Source organism: Zonotrichia albicollis, chromosome 29 (genome assembly GCF_047830755.1).
Source record: "Zonotrichia albicollis isolate bZonAlb1 chromosome 29, bZonAlb1.hap1, whole genome shotgun sequence".
NCBI classification, from domain to species: Eukaryota; Metazoa; Chordata; class Aves; order Passeriformes; family Passerellidae; genus Zonotrichia; species Zonotrichia albicollis.
In genome coordinates this window covers 5,904,344-5,926,407 of record NC_133847.1, presented here as the reverse complement: position 1 = coordinate 5,926,407, position 22,064 = coordinate 5,904,344, and the positions used below count along the sequence as shown (strand labels likewise).

The 22,064-nt window shown below is 59.1% G+C and overlaps 3 protein-coding genes across 11 annotated transcripts; 2 read left to right on the top strand and 1 right to left on the bottom strand.

Moving 5' to 3' along the window:
• Window positions 1-279: 279 nt before the first annotated feature.
• Window positions 280-8,804, bottom strand: LOC141725360 (uncharacterized). Its single transcript, XM_074528678.1, has 3 exons — window positions 8,245-8,804; window positions 5,433-5,602; window positions 280-488 (listed from the first exon to the last, which is right to left on the bottom strand). The coding sequence occupies exons 1-3, from the start codon at window positions 8,775-8,777 to the stop codon at window positions 424-426; spliced, it is 768 nt and encodes a 255-aa protein (XP_074384779.1). The 5' UTR covers window positions 8,778-8,804; the 3' UTR covers window positions 280-423.
• Window positions 8,541-17,337, top strand: YJU2 (YJU2 splicing factor homolog). Of its 9 annotated transcripts, none has more exons than XM_074528677.1 (9): window positions 8,543-9,302; window positions 10,021-10,121; window positions 10,336-10,480; window positions 12,284-12,418; window positions 12,576-12,757; window positions 13,115-13,235; window positions 14,231-14,354; window positions 14,421-14,474; window positions 16,026-17,337. In XM_074528677.1, exons 1-9 carry the CDS (start codon window positions 9,279-9,281, stop codon window positions 16,094-16,096), a joined length of 957 nt encoding a protein of 318 aa, XP_074384778.1. In that variant the 5' UTR covers window positions 8,543-9,278; the 3' UTR covers window positions 16,097-17,337. The 9 variants fall into 9 exon arrangements, with proteins under 9 accessions (XP_074384771.1, XP_074384778.1, XP_074384772.1 ...); XM_074528671.1 differs by having other exon boundaries at window positions 14,231-14,390; window positions 16,011-17,335; XM_074528674.1 differs by having other exon boundaries at window positions 8,544-9,302; window positions 14,231-14,360; window positions 16,011-17,335.
• A 298-nt stretch (window positions 17,338-17,635) lies between these two features.
• SHD (Src homology 2 domain containing transforming protein D) lies at window positions 17,636-21,821 on the top strand. Its single transcript, XM_074528668.1, has 6 exons — window positions 17,636-18,076; window positions 18,610-18,694; window positions 18,783-18,995; window positions 19,522-19,651; window positions 20,443-20,562; window positions 21,573-21,821. Exons 1-6 carry the CDS (start codon window positions 17,891-17,893, stop codon window positions 21,757-21,759), a joined length of 921 nt encoding a protein of 306 aa, XP_074384769.1. The 5' UTR covers window positions 17,636-17,890; the 3' UTR covers window positions 21,760-21,821.
• Window positions 21,822-22,064: the final 243 nt, after the last annotated feature.

Here is a 22,064-nt window from a genome sequence, read left to right as displayed (position 1 = left end):
TCCATTTCCTTCAGGACACTTTGGAGTGCTCCTATTGTCTTCCCTGACCCTGGGCTCAAGGCCCATGAAGGCACTGAACGTTTCCATTTAGGAATTTCAATTTCCCTCTCTCTACTGGCCCAGGAGTGGAGCTTGCAGCACCCTGCTGTTGCACCCTGGCCTTTCCAAACTCAGCCAACCTCTCGAGTGACTTTTCCAAAGCACAGGAATCTTGCAGAGCCCTGTCCTGCCTGCTGGGCTCCAGGCTCACACGGCCAACGCCAACGGCACGCGGGGAACAGCTCCTGCCTGCAGAGCCCACCCCACTCCTCCCATCCCACGGCACTCCTGACCTAGAGCCGCTGCACATCCACACTCTGAGCCTCCCTGGCCTCCTGTCCAGCACACAGAAACATTTCAGGTAGAAAATCCACAAAGAAACTCTCAAACACTTACCCTTGACTTTCCTTCAGCGTCCATTAAGAGCTCCACGTATGTTACCTCACCAACTACAAATCAGATTCCAGACGACACAGATACCAAGGGAGAAAAGCCAAGAAAACAATGGGAATTTAGAACAATCAACAACCGTGTATGGAGCCTCTGCCTTATAAGAAAGCCCAGAAACACTCCACGTTCTCTAGACCACAAAACTGGACAATTACAGGTATGCAGTAAAGGCTTCAAGCACTTCAATATGTTCTTGGTTTTCCTCCACCTCAAAAGACAAATTTCCAGTTTCCCTGGATCTTTAGTGCCCATTCGTTACCTGAGGCAATCCAAACCCATGGGAAAAGCTGCAGGAACAAACTTCCCTCACTTCCCACAGGATGCAGTCCTGGCTCCACAATCCAGAATTTCAAGTGACTTGTTTTTGTCAGGATTTAAAAACAAAAAAAAGAGTCACACTGAACCAACAGATCAAGAGATCACTGCCTGCTTTATTTCAACAGGTTTAACTGCATTTATTTTAACAGGATTTTGTTAAGCCACAATAAATTCTATTTTAGCATTAAAATCTGCCATGTTTGCTCTCAAGACAAAACTATCAACAGCAAAAGGCAGTTTATAAAAAATTCCACCTTTCCTCACAGGATTGGGATTGCCTCTCTAGGACCAAATAACCCTGGCAGGGACCTCCAGAATGCACCTACCCAAATGGCTGCTGCCTTTGAAGGGACTGGCATACAGAAGAATTGAATAAACACTTTTCTAAAAATATTTTTCATTTCTGGTTTTAGAAGTCCTAGGGTTTAAATTTAAACCAGGAGGACTCCAAGCTGCATTATCAGGACAGTGGAATGTTTAATTTGTGGGAAACCAGCTGAGCATGAATAGCTGAACTGGGGTTTCACAGGACTCTGCCAGGCACACAGGGAGATGCTCAGCCTGACCTCTCCAGGCCCAGCAATTCACAGGACACTGTGGAAAGCTGACAGCCTGGAAGCTGGAAAAAACCAGGAATGCTTAACAAAACCACTGATTTGTAATCTCCATTTCTTATTTTAAACAATAATTTAGCAGTAGGAGCATTGCAGGCAGAACAGGATGAACAGCTCTGATCCACTCCTGCCTTTGGGAGGACAATGTGTGAGGCTGGAGAAGGCTGGCAGGTCCCTCTGAAAGGGACTCCAGTGGGGTTTCCATTGCCACCCACAGCTCCAGCAGCTGGATCCACGTTGGGATCAGCCTGAGAAGGAATTCCAGCTGGAAATCCCTCTGAGCTCCCACAGCACACTGGGGCTGTCCCCAAGGAGCCCTGGGGGCTCAGCAGTGCCCTGAGGTTCTGTTGCCATCCAGCTCAACAGCAGCAGCCAGAGTCCAGCATTCAGCTCTTCCCAGTGAGCTCCACTCCAAACCCTCTCTGAGGCCCAGCCTGCAGGGCTGGCACTGCCCAGTGAGGGCTCTGCTCTCCTCTCCCACCTGCAGCTCCTCACCAACAGCTCCCAAGGACTCTGCCAAGCTTGAGGATATCCAACACCATTAAACATCTGCTCTTGTAACCAACCCCTGACTCTGAAGCACAAGATCTCCAGGAATCCCTTGGAAAGTTGAGCCGGTGCCAATTTTGCTCAGAGCTTCCTGTTGGAGCCTGACAGATCCATGAAAATCCAAATGTCCAGCCTGAAGTAGCTGCTTGGCTCTGAAGGACACCTGAAGTTCCTCAAGAGCCCAATTTCAGCAGAGCAGAAGGGGCAATGACAGCCCCACTGCCACAGCTCTGAGCCACTGCCAGGAAAATGCAATAATTTCACCTTAAAATGTGTGAGAGGAACCAACCCAACCCCTCTGCCACAAGAACCTGGTGTGCAGCTGGCAAAGGAAACATTTTTTAAGAAGCCAGGCTGGGTCACATTTTATTTGAGGTTTTGGGGTGCTTTTCTAGATCCCAAAGCACAGGATGCCATGGAAAAGTACCAGGAGCAGATATTCAGGTGCTGGACCAGGATAAATGCCCAGGGACCCTGGCAGGACTCCCTTGTGCCAGAGAACAGCTGGATTCTGACAGGGAACATTCCAGAGAAATTTAATCCAAGCACAAAACCTGTCACTCCAGGAGCTTCCCAAAGACACTGGCTCCAGTCACTGCAGGTTCCATGAAGGAACATCTTCCCCATGGTGTCTTCAAGGCTTAATGCAGGGGAAACTGATTGATGGATTTATTTAAATCTCACATTTAAAGTTTGGAAATGCAGCTTTTCCCAAACCAAGAGACTAGAGCAGAATTTACTGCAATAAGCAGAAATCCAAACTGAAGGAAGCTTCAGTGCTATTTATCACAGGCATTATTTTTAATTATCTTTAAAATTTTGCATCACTTTTATCAGTCCAGAAAATGCCAATGTTGAAGCTGGGCTGCTCCAGCAGAATTCCAATACCCTGCAGGGCCTGGCCAGGAAGCTCAGGTCAGGATTCACAGGGTGACCTGAGGCCCTAAAGACACATCTGGGATCTCCCAAGAACAAGCTCAGACAGAAAGAACAACTTTAGCTTGGGCAATTTGATTTGAACAGTTTGTGACAAACCAAAGAGCTCTGAGAGGCGTGAAAGGTTCAAAGGGAAGTGGGAGCAAACACAGAACTGAGACAGAGGAAATGCTTTGTAGCAGTTATTCCTTGGCCTCCAGGGCCAAAAGTAAATACTAAATATGGAAGGAAAACCCCAAACTGTCTGGATGTCTCCTCATCTTCTGAAGAACCAGTGATCCAAGAGGATCAGAAAACTTCACATTTGCAGTGTGAGGCAAAGCAGAGCTGGCCACAGCTCTCCCTCAGTCACAGGTAAAAGCTTGGGACAGACAACCCCTGAAAAGTTACAGGGGGGAGAACAGGAGCAAGTTTTACATATGCAAAGCTTTGGCTGAAAAGGGAGAAGGAAAACCTTCCCAAAGCAGAGACAGCAGCCAGCACTTGTGTCCCAGATGGGGAAGGGAAACTTCCCTTTTGCAAGAGAACACCCAGACCAAGTGATTTGGGCTCTTGAAGAGCTCGGGCAGCAGAGGGAGTGAAAAGCTCCCTGCAGCCAGGAAAGGGCTGAGATCCCTTGGAAAGATGGTGAAAGCCCAAGGGAAACAGAGCAACTGATCAGAGACTTCAGCCAACAGAAGGGGGAAGAGGCCAAGGGCAGAACAGCACATCCCTCCCCCATCCCTCCCTCCCTGGCTGCCCAGAACCCCACACTGGGACTCTGCACTAAGGTAACACCTCGTGCCTGCCAGCTACACCAGGGAGTTCCAAGCAAGAACATCTCTTCATTGCATTACCAACATTCCCACTGCATACCTGTAATTGAGTTTCTCCAACCAATCCACTGGGATGCCCAAGCCACGGCGTGGGGAGAGCCAGAGGTGGCGCCTGGACAGCCTGGCCACTCCCAGGCTGCAGGGACAGCCCCGAGCTGAGCTCCTGCTGCCACAGAGCCCTCACACACCCAGGGCTTCCCCTTGGGCACAGAACTCCACCTGCTCCCACAGCCTGGGACGTTTGGCCTGGCGTTCTTACGCTTCCAAAGCAAGAATTCCAAGGGGTCGGAGTTCCTGGGGCCTGGAACTGCTCTGCCTCGGGCCAAGGACTGAGCACAGCTCGAGAGAAGTCCAGAACAGCTCCAGGGCAAATCCGAATTGTTGGATTCACCAGCAGTGCCAAACCCCAGGAATGACCCCAGATTTAGCAGGACAAGCCCTGCAGCCAGAAGGAAAAGGCTCCAAGGTTCCCTCAGGAGCTCCTGCTGGAATGAGCAGCTGAACAGCCCAGCAGGAAACAATCCCAGCCCGGCCTCTGCCATCCACAGGAACTGGAGAGAAACCACAGACACTGGGAACGGGATCCCACACAGCTCAGAGAGTTGGACACCTCCACACCCGGAACACCAACGGCTCTGGGGCAGCCAGGGGGCACTGAGGGCTCCATCCACCATCAGGGTCTGCTCAAGCAGCCCTCGAGGCTGGCACTGCTGCCATGGCACAAACCCACTGCAGCCTCTCAAACAGCCCCTCATGAGGGAAGCTCCCAGTCCCCACGGCTGCTCCACAGACTCTGTTCCCTTCTGCCACCGAAGACAAACCATTGAGACCCTCTGGAACTTTGTTTTCCCCTTCTTTAGGCCACACCTCAAACACCTGAGCTGGCAGTCCTTGCCCAGCTCCAGCACAATGACCACTGCCCGCTACCCTGGCTGAGGCTCTGCATCCAGAAGTGCCCACAGGAAATGTTGTGCTGTTACTCTGAACTTGGTTTTTAGACATTTTAAGGCTGGACAAGCCAAGGATTTTCTTGCCACTCCACTGCACTTCCAAAGTGACTTGAAAACTAGAAAGCTGGGCACCAGCCTGAAGAAATGACACCACTTTAGACTTGTCACTACCTGAGTACTCAGCTCAATCTCTTCATCTTCCTCCAGAGATGAAGGTGTTCAGGTCAGCAAAGGCAGCTCCCATCCACACGGAATTAAAGGGAATTGTGGAAGGGGGAACACCACAAACCTGATGTCCAAAGCCCTGATTCCACATGCCAAAGCACCAGCCTGATTGTGCACATCACCCTTCCACACATTGAACTGCAAGCAATGGCAGAATGGCTCTGGGAGCCAGCCCAGAGCCCTGCGAGTCCGGGGACACCGCTGGATATCCACACACCAGAGCAGCACGTAACCCTGAATGCCCAGAAACATTCACATGCTTCAGAAAGTTCTGCTGCACTAAAACCTGCTGAAATCCTGGGGCTGGATCCCTAAGGAAACACTGCTAATGCTGGGATGAGGCTCTATCAGCTGCAAGCCACAGGAACCATCCCTGGAAGGCTGCCAGGGACGAGGTTGTGCAACACCCAGGAGGCTTCGGGAAGAGTTTTCCCAAATTCTCTGGCCAAGTGCACCCAGAGGTGAGTGCTGAGCTGCAGAGAGAGCCAGGCACGGGCTGGAGCACACACAGCCTCTCCACCTGAGCTGCACTTTACCTTTCTCTTTGACCAGGTCCTTCAGGGACTGCCACTTGACGTCGAAGGGGATGTTGGTGATGAAGGCTCGGTACCTCTTGGCGGGGTTGGCGTAGGGCTCGAAGCGATTCCCTCCCCTCTTCATCCCCTTCTCCTTCTTCTTCTCATTGGGCGTCGGGCGCTCGCCTTCGCTGCAAGGAGAGAGCCTGTGAGCTCTGGGGATGGGGCAGGGCCAGGACAGAACCAGAGGGACAAAACCAGAGGGACAGAACCAGAGGGACAGAACCAGAGGGCCCTGTGAGCTCTGGGGATGGAGCAGGGCCAGAACAAAACCAGAGGGAACAAAACCAGAGGGACAAAACCAGAGAGCCCTGTGAGCTGCTGGGGATGGAGCAAGGACAGAACAAAACCAGAGGGACAAAACCAGAGAGCCCTGTGAGATGCTGGGCATGGAACAGGGACAGAACAAAACCAGAGACCCCTGTGAGCTGCTGGGGATGGAGCAAGGACAGAACAAAACCAGAGGAACCACAACCAGAGGGACCACAACCAGAGGGACCAAAACCAGAGGGACCAAAACCAGAGGGACCCGTGAGCTCTGGGGATGGGGCAGAACAGAACCAGAGGGACAAAACCAGAGGGACAAAACCAGAGGGACAAAACCAGAGACCCTGTGAGCTCTGGGGACGAAGCAGGGCCAGAACAAAACCAGAGGGACAAAACCAGAGGGATCTGTGAGCTCTGGGGATGGAACAGGGCCAGAATCCCCAGAGGGACAAAACCAGAGACCCCTGTGAGCTCTGGGGATGGAACAGGGCCAGAACAAAACCAGAGGGACAAAACCAGAGGGACAAAACCAGAGAGCCCTGTGAGATGCTGGGCATGGAACAGGGCCAGAACAAAACCAGGGCTGCAGCACTGAACCCCTGAGCAGTCTGGGTGGGAAAGGACCCCAAAAGCCCAACTCAACTTCAAAGGAAAAAAAACCAAACCAAGTGAAGAAAAAGCTTCAGCTTCAGTCTTACATAATTCCTTTCACTAATCCAATTAATCTCCTTGCTCACTCAGTTGGAGAAGATGGACCAACACCTCTTGAGGAGGAATTCAGAGCACATCAGGTAAAAAAGCTGCAGTTTCTATAATCTCTCTGGCCTGAGCTTTTCCCAACCCAGCACCTGTGCAGCCCTGCAAATTCTGGGCCAGAAATCCCAGGAAATCCCTTCAGAACCATTTCAACACAACAGCCTACAGGGAAAAAGGAAATAAAGAATGTAGAAACCTCTGAAGGTTTCTTTTGATAATATTTCTGTTCTGCTTCCATCACTCAGCAGCCAAAGCTTTTCCAGGCACAGGGATGGGAATTTTCCAGTCTTTCACTGAACTTTTTAAAAGCTTTTTAATTAATGAAACAATTAAAACTTCAAAATTAGACTTGAAATAGGACAATCCTTTTTCCACCTTCATTTCTGTTTGGTTGATGAAGTAACACAAAGTGCAGCTGTGTTAAAAGCTGCACTCAGATTTTAGTTGTTATTTCTTAAACTGCATTTCCCCAAGGCCACAGGAGCGTTGGTGTTATCCCTGTGGAAATGTGGAGCTGGACATTCCAAACAGAACTGCACCTGCAGACACAAACAAATTCCCTGGAGGCATCCCAAACCTCACAGGGTCAGGAAAACCAAAATCACAGCAGAGATATCTTTATTTATACTTCCAGGAATGAACTGGCTGCTCATGCAGACAAATTGCTGATTGCACATTCCCAGGAGTGCTGGGAACAGAATCCAGGGTGGGAAACCTTTCCCTGTCCCTGGGATGTCTCTGCCCCTGCCTGGCTCAAGCTGCAAAGTCAATGAAATGTGTCTGTCACTATTTTATTGCCCAAAGCACAGTCTGACTGCTCTCCAATGGAAAACAAAATGAATATGGATCTTTTTCCCCTAAAGCGACACTTGGAAAGCTGTTCCTGGTCTCGGCAAACACAAACCCAAGCTCGAGTCTGCAGCAGGAATCACAGCACACCAGGTTCAACCTGATTCTTATCACCCCGCCATAAAACCGAGCGCAAAAACGCCCTGAGGGAGAGAAGAACTTTCTATTCAGTGCATTTGGCACCAAAACCGGCTTTGCCAACTGTGGAATTTCCATCGAGCACCTACACGAGGAAGTGAGAAGCAGCAGAGGCTTTTTGTGCCCTTCATCCCCACGTTCACAGAGCCGGAACTGCAGCGGGGCCGATTCTGGTTTGAATTTCTGTAACGTTTTACCGAGGGATTGTGCAACCCCTCCCCGGAACCACCTTAAACTCTCTCACCCTCGAGGTGTGTGCGCTCCTAAATCCCCTCACGCGTAAATTACCTCCAAAAAGGAGCAAAAAAGCGAGCAGCAGGATCAGGGGGGTGCTGAGAGCAACGGAGTTCTCACAACTTACTGAGAGCACAGAAAGCAATGAACTTAAACATCCCCAAACTCCGCCAGAACTCAGCAGCAGCTTTTCCTGAGGGGATCCCAGAGGACTGGGGTGATCCCAGAGGATTGGGGTGACCTCAGGGAATGGGGGTGACCCCAGGGCTCCCCGCCCGCCGGGACCCGGCCCAGAGCGCCGCGGGAGCCCCGGAGGCGCCTCCGGGACGGCCCCGCCCGGGATCCCAAGGCGTGCCCGGAGGGAGCAGCGGCTGCAGCGCCAGGAGCGGCCCCGCACCGGTAACGATCTCTCCGGGACCCCCCGCCGGCCCCGGTCCGTCCCGCCGCCCTCAGGCCGGGCCCAGGAGCGCGGAGGCCGCACGCGGCCCCTCGGCCCCACCGGCAGCGCGGCCCCTCACGGCCCTCCTACCTCTTGGGGGGCGGCCCCCCCGCGCCGGCCGCCCCATTGGGCGCTGGCGGAGCCGCTGCTGCCACCGCGGCCGCCGCCGGGGGCGGCTCCATTTTCCCGGGGGCGTTTTGCGAGGCCGCGGCCGCCGCCATTTCCCAGCACGTCCTTTGTGTGGGGAGCGCGGGGCACGACGGGACGGCGGCGCAGGCCGGGCCGCCAGGGGGCGCCGCTCCGCGCATGCGCGCGACGGGGAATGGGCGGTGCTCGGAGAGGTGGAAACGGGCGCGTGATGCACTGCGCATGCGTGCTGAGACGGCACCGCCGGCGGTAATGGCGGATCTGCGCGGGCGCGGAGTGGCGGCGCCGTGCGGGAGGGGTGGGCAGCACCGGCGAGTGAAGATCTGACAGTGCGCAGGGCTGCAGCCACGCGGTGCGGGCGGGGCAGCCGGCAGCGGCACCTGGGACTGCCCGCGCTGGGAGACGCGCTGTACGGAATGGCGGCAACGGCAACGCCGCATGCGCAGTGCGGAGGTGCCGTACAGCATGGCTGCCATGGCTGCGCATGCTCAGTGGAGTGAGCGAAAAAACGGCTGCAAACTTAACAGGACTCAGAGTCCTCGGTTTTTAGGAAGAAAGTGACATTTTAAACACGAACCAGACGGTTTAGGGACTGTTAGCTACATGATGAGTAGGTGTCAGGGGAGATCAGGGGAGACCGGGGCCCACATCCCATGTTGCTGTGAGGAAGCCGAGTTTCCCCAGGCCCAGATCGCAGCCCAGGGGAACCCCAGCCGGAGGACATCCGCCCGCCAGGACCCAAGAATGTGCGGAACCCCTTGTGAGGTTGCGGCTTTCCGGCGGACTCTAGGCTGGGTTGCACAACAGCCGTGGGCGGGTCCTTTGACAGGCAGCTGGATCTGCCAATAACAAGCAAGGGGCGGGAGGCCGCGGCTCGGTGCGCCAATGAGCGGCGAAGGGGGCGGAGCCACACCCGGAAGCGGTGAGGAGCGCGGAGGCAGCACCGGTAGCACCGGGGATCGAGAGAAGCCGCAGCGATGTCGGAACGGAAAGTGCTGAACGTGAGTTGGGGACAAATCCCCGTCAGAGAGGTCACGGGAGGGTCCCGAGCCGGTCTGGGCCCGGGGAGGGCTCCCCGAGGGCTCTGGGGGGGTCCCGGTTGGTTCGGGAGCCGCTCCCGGTTGGTTCGGGATCACTGAGGCTGGAAAAGACCGGGCATCGAATCCCAGCTGTGCCCGGTGCCCGCCCTGTCCCCAGCCCCGAGCACCGCGTGCCCGTCCAGGCCGTGCTTGGACACCTCCAGGGATGGAGACTCCAGACCCCCCTGGAGCTCATTCAGAGTTTATCAACCCAATTCCTTCTCATGAGGGAATTCCCGGTGTCCGGTTTAAATCCACGCTGGAGCCGCTTCCTCTCATCCTGCTGCTGTTCCCTGGCAGCAGAGCCCGAGCCCCCACCTGGCTGCAGCCTCCTGGCGGAGCTGTGGGGAGTGAGGAGATTCCCGGTGCTCCAGAATCCCCAAATCCACTCTGTGTCCATAAAAACACTCCCAGAACCCTCAAATCCGCTCTGTGTCCATAAAAGCACTCCCAGAACCCCCAAATCCGTTCTGTGTCCATAAAAACACTCCCAGAACCCCCAAATCCACTCTGTGTCCATAGAAACACTCCCAGAACCCCCAAATCCCCTCTGTGTCCATAGAAACACTCCTAGAACCCCCAAATCCGCACTGTGTCCACAGAAACACTCCCAGAACCCCCAAATCTCCTCTGTCCACAGAAATATTACCCCCCGGACTTTGATCCGGCCAAGATCCCGAAGCTGAAGCTGCCCAAGGACCGGCAGTACGTGGTGAGGCTCATGGCCCCCTTCAACATGAGGTGAGAGCAGCCCTGGAGCCCTGGGGTCACTCCTGGAATAATTGGATCATCCCTGGGATGGGTTGGGATGGGTTGGAATGACCTCAACACTCACCCAGCACCAGGAGCATGGACACAGAGTCAAATTCTCAATTCCACCTTCATCCTGGCGACCCCAAAAATACCCCACACCCTCCCTGCTGCCCCCTGAGGACGTTTCCCTGCCCCTGGCCAGGTGCAAGACGTGTGGGGAGTACATCTACAAGGGCAAGAAGTTCAACGCCCGCAAGGAGACGGTGCAGAACGAGTCCTACCTGGGGCTGCCCATCTTCCGCTTCTACATCAAGTGCACTCGGTGTTTGGCCGAGATCACATTCAAGGTGAGCCCCCCTGAGCCCCAGCCTGGCTGAGATCACCTTCAGGGTCAGCCTGGCCTCACCATCCCAGGGTGTCACTGTCACATTTTCTGAAAAATCCCCTCTGCCCAGGATTTCTCTCCTGGGAAGCTGAGAAGCCTCAGAGAAAAATGAAAACATTAATTATCTGATTGCTTCTCCTGTGTTTTGCTGCTTTGGATTTTGAGATTTTTGAGATTGGTTTTTGAGATTTTTTTCATATCCAGCAGGTGGTTGTTTGATTGGTTTCATGTGAATTGTTTTTATTTAATCACCAATCACAGCCAGCTGTGTTTGGGACTCTGGAAGGAGTCACAAATTTTCATTGTCATTCTTGTTAAGCTCTCTGTCTATACCCTTTCTCTATTCTTTAGTCAGCATTCTTTGACATAATATAGATGATAAAATAATAAATCAGCCTTCTAAGAACATGGAGTCAGATTCACTCATCTCTCCCTCATTGGGGTTGCTGCAAATTCAACACCAGGGAGAGGCTGGAGCTGTGCCAGGGATGGAGATCAGGGAAAGATTTTCCCCCCAAGATGGTGGGACGGAGATCAGGGAAAGGTTTTTCCCCTCAGGGTGATGGGATGGAGATCAGGGAAAGGTTTTTCCCCTCAGGATGTTGGGATGGAGATCAGGGAAAAGTTTTTCCCCTCAGGGCAATGGGATGGAGATCAGGGAAAGGTTTTTGCCCCCAGGATGGTGGGATGGAGATCAGGGAAAGGTTTTTCCCCTCAGGATGGTGGGATGGAGATCAGGGAAAGGTTTTCCCCCTCAGGATGGTGGGATGGACATCAGGGAAAGGTTTTTCCCCCCAAGATGGTGGGGATGGAGATCAGGGAAAAGTTTTTCCCCTCAGGATGATGGGATGGAGATCAGGGAAAGGTTTTTCACCTTAGGGTGATGGGATGGAGATCAGGGAAAGGTTTTTGCCCTCAGGATGGTGGGATGGAGATCAGGGAAAGGTTTTTCCCCTCAGGATGGTGGGATGGAGATCAGGGAAAGGTTTTTGCCCTCAGGATGGTGGGGATGGAGATCAGGGGAAGGTTTTTCCCCTCAGGGTGATGGGATGGAGATCAGGGAAAGGTTTTCCCCCCAAGATGGTGGGGATGGAGATCAGGGAAAGGTTTTTCCCCTCAAGATGGTGGGATGGAGATCAGGGGAAGGTTTAAGGTTTTTCTCCTCAGGATGGTGGGATGGAGATCAGGGGAAGGTTTTTGCCCTCAGGATGGTGGGATGGAGATCAGGGAAAGGTTTAAGGTTTTTCTCCTCAGGATGGTGGGATGGAGATCAGGGAAAGGTTTTTGCCCTCAGGATGGTGGATGGAGATCAGGGAAAGGTTTAAGGTTTTTCTCCTCAGGATGGTGGGATGGAGATCAGGGAAAGGTTTTTCCCCCCATAGTGGTGGGTTGAATGCCCCCAGGGAATGGGGGCTGCCAGGAGCCCTTGGACAGTGGGGTTGGTGGGGTTGTCCCACTCAGAGGCAGGAGCTGCTGTCCCTTCCAGCTCAGGCTGTTCCCTGATTCCCTGACTCCTGCCCAGCAAAGGCTGATGGAGTGGGTTATTTTGGTTCCCTGATTTGAGAATTTCTGGTGAATGTATTAAAGAGTGTGGTGGGTTTGGGAAACCACAAAACCACAGCAGCTGAGTGTCAGGGTGGGGTTTGGGCTGGATCAGCCCTTGCCCAGTTCATGGGGCTGGGGTTGTGTGGCTCTGGGGTGGCTCTGGGGTGCCTGGAGCAGGACCCCCACCCTCAGTGCTTGTGCTGCTGCTGTTCCCCCTCAGACAGACCCTGAGAACACAGATTACACCATGGAGCACGGAGCCACCAGGAACTTCCAGGCAGAGAAACTCCTGGAGGAGGAGGAGAAGAGGATGCAGAAGGAGAGGGAGGAGGAGGAGCTCAACAATCCCATGAAGGTACATGGAGTGCAGGAAACCTCTGCCACTGCCTGAGCCTCCCCAGCCCCAGCAGAGACTTTGCAGCCATTCAGGCTTTCCTGTCCTACCCAAAATGAGGATGAGGAGGATCCTTTCAGGCTCTGCTGCCTCAAATATCCCAACTTCTCCCACCCAGGTGCTGGAGAACCGGACCAAGGACTCCAAGCTGGAGATGGAGGTCCTGGAGAACCTGCAGGAGCTGAAAGAGCTCAACCAGCGGCAGGCCAACGTGGACTTTGAGGCCATGCTGAAGCAGTACAAGGAGCTGGAGGAGGAGCAGAGGCGCAGGGAGCAGGAGGAGGACGAGCAGGAGATGAAGTGAGAGGGCTGGGAGGGCTGGGAGAGGGGAAATGAGTGACCAGGATTGGGGGGTGGGAGGAGATCCCAGCCTGTCCTGGCAGAGTGGTCAGGGGGAAGGAGTGGGGGGTCCTTCCAGGCCAGCCAGGCTGGGATCCTGTGGGGTCTGGGGCTGCTGGGGGGGTCCAATCCTCTGGGAAGGGCACAGTCCCTGCTCTGGGCTGCAGCTCCAGATCCCAGCGCTGCCACCCCTCAGGCTGGCACAAAACCCCTTGGGAAGGGGGATCTCGAGGCTCCTGTGCTGTCCCCAGCTCTGCTGGAGCCAGCAGGGCCTGGCAGAGGGATGGATGCAGCCCCAGCCCTCGCGTGTCCCAGCAGGGCCATGCTGGAACAGGCCCAGAACCGGCGGCTCCTGGAGGATTCCGACTCTGACGAGGAACCGACCAAAGCCCGGCCCAACCCCACGGCCCAGAGCAAACCCACGGACATCCTGCAGGAGGTGAGGGGGGCACAGCCTGCCCTGCCCTTCCCCAGCCCCTCTGCTCTGCCCTGGGGCTCTGTGTGTGCCCATTGTGTCCCTGCGTGGGTGACACCGGGCTGGTGTCACGCCTGAGCAGCTCCCAAAGGCCGAGTGCCTGTGCACTGGGCTGAGAGGAGCCGGGGATCTTTGGGGATTCCAGGCTGGGCTGGTGACAAAGGCAGGCATGGAGCTGTCCCCACGCTGTCCCCACCCTCCCTTCCTCGGGAAGAACAGGGCCCTGCTGCTGCTCCAGGCAGCGTTTCAGTGCTCTGGGCTGGGCTTTGGATTCAGGCAGAACAAAAGAGCTGGAGGGAGGGATTATCCCAGCAAACAGCCCTGCCCTCCCCCTGCTGTCCTCCCTGCCCCAGGGCTGCTGGGCTGGATCAAAGCTGCCGTGCCTGGGATCAACCGTGCTCCCTGGCCTGGCACTAATCCCTGTGCCCAGGGCACCCAGACTCGCTGGGTCCATGGCTGGGCACCTGCAGGCACCCAGGGCTGCTCAGTGGCCTTGAAAGGAGCTGATAAAGCAGAGAGAAAACAACTTGTACCCTGCAGGGAGGGATTGGACACGAGGGAATGGTCTGGAACTGAGGCAGGGGAGGGTTGGATTGGGTTTAAGGAGACTTTGGAGCAGATTGCCAGAGAAGCTGTGGCTGGAAGTGTCCAAGGTCGGGTTGGACAGGGCTCAGAGCCACCTGGGATAGTGAAAGGTGGGATTGGATGGACTTTAAGATCCTTTAAGATTCTTTTCTCTGCCTCCTCAGCATCCCAGGGCCATCCCAAGGCTGGCTTTAGCTCTCTGCCAGTGGGACATGGATCTCCAGGGGCAGCTCTGCAGATCCACATCCCCTTTTGTCCTGTGCCATCCCTGCAGGGCAGAATCCCCCCTCAGCCCCCTCTCCTCGTGTCTCTGCTGCTTTTATCCCCAAAATCCCCTCCAAGCTGGAGCCCCCTGACCCTGGCTGTGCCCACAGGACCCCCAGCCCCAGAGCAAGAGGCCCAGGATGGAGAGCTGGGAGCGCAGCGTGGGCAAGCTCAGCACCAAGGCCCAGCTGGCAGGGCTGGTGGCCCGCAGGAAGGAGAAGGAGAAGGAGAAGGAGAAGGAGAAGGAGAAGGAGAAGGAGAAGGAGAAGGAGAAGGAGAAGGAGAAGGAGAAGGAGAAGGCAGATCCTGCCCTGGAAAACGGGATGGAAACCAGAGGGACCACAGCCAGCACTGGTACCTGCCCTGGCTGGGCCCTGGGGGGCTCTGACACCTCCTGGGTGGGATTTGGCTCCATGCTCAGAGCCTGGGCTGGGCTCTCTGGTGGGCTGGTGTGAGAACAGGGGGTTGTCCCCATTTCCAAGGGTTTCCTGTGAGAACAGGGGGTTGTCCCCATTTCCAGGGGTCTCCTGTGAGAACAGGGGGTTGTCCCCATTTCCAGGGGTTTCCTGTGAGAACAGGGGGTTGTCCCCATTTCCAGGGGTTTCCTGTGAGAACAGGGGGTTGTCCCCATTTCCAGGGGTCTCCTGTGAGAACAGGGGGTTGTCCCCGTTTCCAGGGGTTTCCTGTGAGAACAGGGGGTTGTCCCCATTTCCAGGGGTTTCCTGTGAGAACAGGGGGTTGTCCCCGTTTCCAGGGGTTTCCTGTGAGAACAGGGGGTTGTCCCCGTTTCCAGGAGCTTCCTGGTGAAGCTGAGGCTCCCTCCTGGCTCTTGGCTCTCAGCCACAGCCTTGGGGACAGATTGGCAAGGCCAGGAGCTCCAAAACAGCAGATACAGCCCTGGGGACGTCACAACAGCGAGATAGGGGTGGAACAGCAGGAGAACTGCTTTGGTTTGGGGTTTGGTGATAAATCCAGCCTTGCTGCTGGAGCTGAGAAGCTTTAAGGACCACAAAACAAACTGGAAAATTTTTCCAGCAAGCCATGGGAGCCATTGGGTTGGGGATGGATTTGTTCTGGGCTGGTTGATCCTGAGCCTTTGGCTCAGTGAATTCCTCTGCCCTTGGGACATCCCTGAGGAGGGCCAGCTCTTGGAATTGTCCCCTTGTCCCTGTGCTCCCCCAGCCTCCTGCTCTGGGGAGGGACAGCCCTTGGAGTGTCCCCTTGTCCCTGTGCTCCCCCAGCCTCCTGCTCTGGGGAGGGACAGCCCTTGGAGTGTCCCCATGTCCTTGTGCTCCCCCAGCCTCCTGCTCTGGGAAGGGACAGCCCTTGGAGTGTCCCCATGTCCTTGTGTTCCCCCAGCCTCCTGCTCTGAGAAGGGACAGCCCTTGGAGTGTCCCCATGTCCTTGTCTTCCCCAGCCTCCTGCTCTGGGAAGGGACAGCCCTTGGAGTGTCCCCATGTCCCTGTGCTCCCCCAGCCTCCTGCTCTGGGAAGGGACAGCCCTTGGAGTGTCCCCATGTCCTTGTCTTCCCCAGCCTTCTGCTCTGGGGAGGGACAGCCCTTGGAGTGTCCCCATGTCCTTGTCTTCCCCAGCCTCCTCTCCAGGCTGCTGTCCCAGGGTTGGGGTGGTGGGAGCCCAGAGCTGGAGCCTCCCAGGGGGCTGTGGATGGAGAAGGGGGGTCCCAGACCTCGGTGCTTCCCTCAGAGCAGAGGAGGGAGGCTCAGCTGAGGGCTGCAGGAGCTGTTTATCCCCTGATTGATCCTCCCTGAGCTCGGGCTCCATCCAGGGATGCAGCTCCACCCGGGATCTCCCCAGGCTGCTGTTCCCTCACCGGGAACTGCCCTGGGGGGGCTGAACCTGACCGGATCCTCTCCCTCCCTCCCCTTCCAGGCTCCCTTCCAGCAGCAGCAGCAGCCACGTCCTCGCTGGGTTTGTTGGGAGCCTACTCGGACAGCGAGGACAGCGCCAGCGACTGAGGGGACAGCGGGGACAGGGCAGGGACGGGGCAGGGACAGAGCTGTCCCCCCTCCTGCTGCTCTGGAAGCACCCCCAGGGGCCTGAGGGGTCCCGGCCATCGCTGTTGTCACCTCCAGCCCTGTGTTGTCACTCCAGCCCTGCAGCAGCAGCAGCAGCAGTGCAGGAAGGTGTTTCCTTGCAGCAGTCCCAGCCCTGCTGCCAAGATGTGTTTGCAAGGCCAGGACTCTGCTGTGTCCATTCTGGGGGTGCCACTGCCCTCACCCCCTCCCAGTGACAGTGCCCAGGTTGGGTTTGGGGTGTCCTGATCCCCCTCCCCCAGCAGGGAGGGGAGCTTGGGGCTGAACTTCCACAGGGGTGCAGGGTAGGGTGGGTGCTCAGCCCCCCTCCTTCCCTGCCCAGGGTGTGTCAGGTGCCACCTTTGCACACACCCGGGGGCTCCTGCAGCCCCTCAGTGCGGGGACAGGGCTGTCCTGCCACCAGCAGCCCCCCCAGATGTCCCCAGGAGCTCGGGGACAAAGCCATCCCCACCATTCAGCAGCCACACTCCGGAATAAATGGGATCAGGCAGAGCCAGATCTGAGCTTCATCCCAGAGCCTCATCTTCATCAGAGACTGATTTGTACGTGGGCACTGAGGGACCCCCACCCACCCCCCTGACAGGGACCCCCAGTGCCCACCCACCCCAAGTGGGGCTCTCCTCACCCATGGCCATCAACTTCCCTCTCATCAAGGCACCCCCTCTAATTGCTGAGCAGCCTCTGGTTAATTAACGCCCTCACAGAGGGGTGGGGGGGCCCAGGGGGGCTCTGGGGCGTCAGGGAGAGCTGGACAGAAACCCACCCCCCCCAATCCCAATTAGCATTCTGTGCACATGCCTTAATTAACCTCTTCAAATATTAATGCTGGTCGCTGGGCCCAGCAGGGGCTGGGGGGGCGTGAGGGGGGGTCTCAGGCCGTGTCCTCCCAGATGTGTCCCCCACTGCCCAGCTGTCACCACCCCCAGCACCAGGTGGGACCCCGAAAAGGGACCCCAAGAGTAGGGACCCGAAAAGGGACCCCAGGAGAGGAACCTTTGTTCTGGGCACAGACAATGCCAGGAGGGGACTCGGGGCAGGGCTGAGGGGGTCCCAACCTCCCGCCCCCCGTGCGGTGCCTGAGCCCCCCCAAACCCCGCGGATTGGGGGGGGGCAGAGCCCCCCGTGCCCCCCAGGAGCTCCCCGGGGTGGGTGACGGAGATTGGGGGGTCCCTGCTCCCCCCAAAGCCCTGCAGCCCCCAGCCCCGTGTGGATCCCATGGCCGGGGCCTGGGGAGTTTCCCCCATCTCCCGCTGCCACCGGGGAGGGCCCGCCCGGTGTCACTCGGGGGTCCCGCCGTGTCCCGGTGCCCCCCCGCCATTCGGGGGTCCGGCCGTGTCACGGTCCCGGTGCCCCCCCGCCATTCGGGGTCCGGCCGTATCACGGTCCCGGTGCCCCCCCCGCCATTCGGGGGTCCGGCCGTGTCACGGTCCCGGTGCTCCCCCCGCCATTGGGGGGTCCGGCCGTGTCACGGTCCCGGTGCCCCCCCGCCATTCGGGGGTCCCGCCGTGCCGCTCCCGCCGTCCCCCCGGTGGTCTCGCCCCCCCCCGTGCCCGTGCCCCCGGCGAGGCGGGCGCGGGGGGGTTCCGGGGGCTCCGGTCCGCGCCGCGCGCGGCGGCGACACAAAGCGGCTCCGGCGGCGGCGGCGGCGGCGGGGGGGGTCCCGGCGGGTCCCGGTGCCGCCGCTGGGTCCCGGCCGTCCCGGTGCCGCTCCCCGCCATGGCCAAGTGGCTCCGGGAGTACCTGGGCCGGGGGGCCCGGCGCTCCCCGCCGCGCCCGCCCCAGCCCGACTACAGCGGCCCCGGGGGCCCCCCCGGTGCCGCCGCCGCCGCCGCCTCCCCGCGCCACCGCCTCGTGCGGGTGGGGGGCGCGGGCCCGGGGGGCGGCCCCCGCCGCCTGCAGCAGGTACGGCACCGGGGGGCACCGGGGGGAACCGGGCGGGAGCCGCGGCCAAGCGCCAGGAGCGGGGAGGGCGGCGGAGGAACCGGGGGGGCTGGGGAAGGGGAACGGGGGGCACCGGGAGGAGCGGGGGGATCGGGCAGGTGTGAGCGGGGGAGCGGAGGGGATGAGGGACACAGAGAACGGGGATGGGGACCCAAAGCGGCCGGGAATAAGGACCGGGAGAGCGGGAACCGGGAACCGGGCAGAGCCAAGGGGTCGGGGGGCAGCGGGGCAGCCGGGGGGGAGCCGGGGTCACTGGAGGGGGAACTGGGGGGCGGCTGGGGGTGGTGGAGGCACCGGGAGAGGGGGAAGGGGAGAGGGGGAGAGGGGCTGGCGGACAAAGGGAGCGGGTGGGCGGGAGCGGGCACGGGGCTGGGGACCCCCGTGCCGGGGTGTGGGAGCCCCGAGGGTCCCGTGAGGGCACCCCGGGACCGGGGGGCTGCGGGGGGGGGGGGGGGCAGTGGGGGTCCCGTCCCACCCGAACCCCCCCCCCCCAGGGCCCAGGTGAGAGCGAGTACTCGGAGCCCTTCGAGGGCGAGCAGGACCCGGCGCCCGAGGGCGGCTGCGACGAGGAGGCCACAGGTGGGTGGTGACACCCCGGGCCCCCCCAGCGCCCCCCGCGGGGGTCCCAGGCGCTCCCACCGCCCCGTTCCCCGTTCCCCATCCGCAGGGTGCCCGCGGCAGGGCGAGGCCCGGCGGGTGCGGCCGCGCCGGGGTCCGCAGCTGTACGACACCCCCTCCGAGGAGTGGGACACGGCCGGCGACAGCCCGGGGGCACCCCCGGCCCGCCAGAGCCGCCTCCCCCGCGACGACGAGCGCCCGGCCGACGAGTACGACCAGCCCTGGGAGTGGAAGAAGGATCACATCTCACGGGCGTTCGCAGGTGACAGCGGCCCCGGTGCCACCTCGGGTGACAGCACCCATGGGTGCCGCTCCTGGCTCCCTCCTCCTTGTGGGGACACCCCAGGATCCCCCAACCCCACATCCCGCAGCTTCCATGGGTATCAGACCTGGATCTCAGCATCCCCCAGCATCCTGGGGTTCCCCCCATGTCCCCCTGCCACCCCAACACCCCGTGCCCCCCATGGGTACCCCCCAGAGTGCTCCTGTCCCCAGCAATGGGACACCACGGCGGGACAGAGCCACTGTGGGACATCCCTTTGTGGCGCTGCGAGGAGCCGGGTGACGCCCCTTTGTCCCCCAAACCCACATCCCACAGCTTCCATGGGTATCAGACCTGGATCTCAGCATCCCCCAGCATCCTGGGGTTCCCTCCATGTCCCCCTGCCACCCCAACACCCCGTACGCCCCAGAGCGCTCCAATGGGACACCACGGCGGGACAGAGCCACTGTGGGACATCCCTTTGTGGCGCTGCGAGGAGCCGGGTGACGCCCCTTTGTCCCCGCAGTGCAGTTTGAGAGCCCCGAGCGCTCCCCCAGCCTGTCCCGGCCGCTGCCGCGCTCCCCCCGCGGCCCCCGGCCCGCCTGCCCCCCCAGCCCCAGGCACGTGGACACCTCGCTGCCCCTGGAGAAGCAGGCGTGAGTCTGGGGGCGCCCCGGTCACACAGCGTGGCACGGGGACAAACCCGCGGGGGGAGGGTCCCCAGGGGTGGCTCCTTGTGGGGTCAAGGGTGTCCCTTGGTGTCCCTGGGCCCTTTGGCATGGGGGTGTGGAGGGCCCAGTGGCGTGGGTGAATCCCATGGGGTTGGGTGCCCCATGGTGTGTTGGGTGGCGTGTTTGGGTGGCCCATAGAATGGTTGGGCGCCCCATAGGATGCTTGGGTGCCCCATGGCATGGCTGGGTGCCCTATGGTGTGGTTGGGTGCCCCATGGCGTGTTGGGTGGCGTGTTTGGATGGCCCATAGAATGGTTGGGTGCCTCATAGGATGCTTGGGTGCTCTATGGGATAGTTGGGTGCCCCATGGCATGGCTGGGTGCCCCACAGCATGGTTGGGTAGCCCATGACATGGTTTGGTGCCCCATGGTGTGGTTGGGTGCCCCATGGCGTGCTGGGTGGCATGTTTGGGTGCCCCATGGCATGGCTGGGTGCCCCATGGTGTGGTTGGGTGCCCCACAGGATGCTTGGGTGCCCCATGGCATAGTTGGGTGGCCCATGGCATGGTTGGGTGCCCTGTAGTACAGGGGATGCCCCATGGTGTGTTTGAGTGGCCCATAGTGTGGCTGGGTGCCCCATGGCATGACTGGGTGCCCCATGGCGTGGTTGGGTGCCCCATGGGTGTGGTTGGGTGCCCCATGGCGTGGTTGGGTGCCCTGTGGCCCAGGGAATGCCCTGTGGCCCGGGGGGTGCCCGTGTGACCCCGCTGTGCCCAGCTGGTACCACGGTGCCATCGGGCGGGCGGGCGCAGAGACGCTGCTGGCGCTGTGCCGCGAGGGCAGCTTCCTGGTGCGGGACTGCGAGACCAGCCCCGAGGACTACTCGCTGTCCCTCAGGTGAGCAGGGACATGGGCACAGCGCTGCCAGGGGCCGTGCCAGGCTGGGAGCGGGGCTGGATCCGTGTTTGGCTGTGCCAGCCCCATTGGGGATGTGTTGGTGTGTCCCCATGCATGGCACGGGCTGGAGGTGAGCTGGGTAGTGCCACCCCCTGCCCCTGCTCTGGCTGGGGTCCCCATTCCTGACCTGATCCCCACTGCTGTCCACATCTGTGCCCCAATCTCCACCCCAGTCCTCACCCGTATTCCCATTCCTGCTCCCATTCCCGTCCCTATCCTTGTCCCCCTCCCTGTCCCCATCCTCATCCCTGTCCAGACCCCCACTTTATCCCAATCCCCATCTTACCCCATCACATTTTCCCATCCCAATCCCATCCCATTCCATCCCATTATCCCGTTATCTTGTTATCCCATTATCCCGTTCCCGTACCTCATTTCCCGTTATCCCATTCCCGTTCCTGTTCCCGTTATCCCATTCCCACTCCTGTTCCCATTCTTATTCCCATTCTCCTGTTATTCCATTCCAGTGCCTCATTTCCCGTTATCCTGTTATCCCGTTCCCGCTCCTGTTCCTGTTCTTGTTCCCGTTATCCCGTTTTCCCATTATCCCGTTTCCATGCCTCATTTCCTGTTCTCCTGTTCCTGTGCCTCATTTCCCGTTCTTCTGTTCTCCCGTTATCCCGTGCCTCATTCCCGTTATCCTGTTATCCCACACCTCATTCCCGTTATCCCGTGCCTAGTTTCCTGTTCTCCCGTTCCCATTATCCCGCGCCTCATTCCCGTTATCCCGTTATCCCACACCTCATTCCCGTTATCCTGTGCCTAATTTCCTGTTCTCCCGTTCCCATTATCGCACACCTCATTCCCGTTATCCCGTGCCTAATTTCCTGTTCTCCCGTTATCCCGCGCCTCATTCCCGTTATCCTGTTATCCCACACCTCATTCCCGTTATCCCGTGCCTAATTTCCTGTTCTCCCGTTATCCCGCGCCTCATTCCCGTTGTCCCGCAGGAGCAGCCAGGGTTTCGTGCACGTGAAGCTGACGCGGACCCGGGAGCAGCACTTCACGCTGGGCCGGGCCGGGGCCGCCTTCCCGTCGGTGCCGGCGGCCGTGGGGCACTACACGGCGCGGGCACTGCCCGTGCGCGGTGCCCGCCACCTGTCCCTGCTCTACCCCGTGGCCGTGCAGCCCCTGTGAGCCCGGGACCCCCGCCCGCGCCCCCCGCCCCATTAAACCGCCCTGTCACACCGGGCTGGGGACGCTGTGCTGCCTCCGAGCGGGATCTGGGGATGGGGATTTGGGGATGTGGGCTGGGGGGGATTGGGGACAGGGGTGGGGACAGAGAAAGGAGACAGGAGTGGGGACAGGGAGGAGAAAGGGACGGGGACGGGGACGGGGATGGGGATGGGGATGGGATGGGATGGGATGGGATGGGGATGGGATGGGATGGGGATGGGGACGGGGACGGGGACGGGGACGGGGATGGGATGGGATGGGATGGG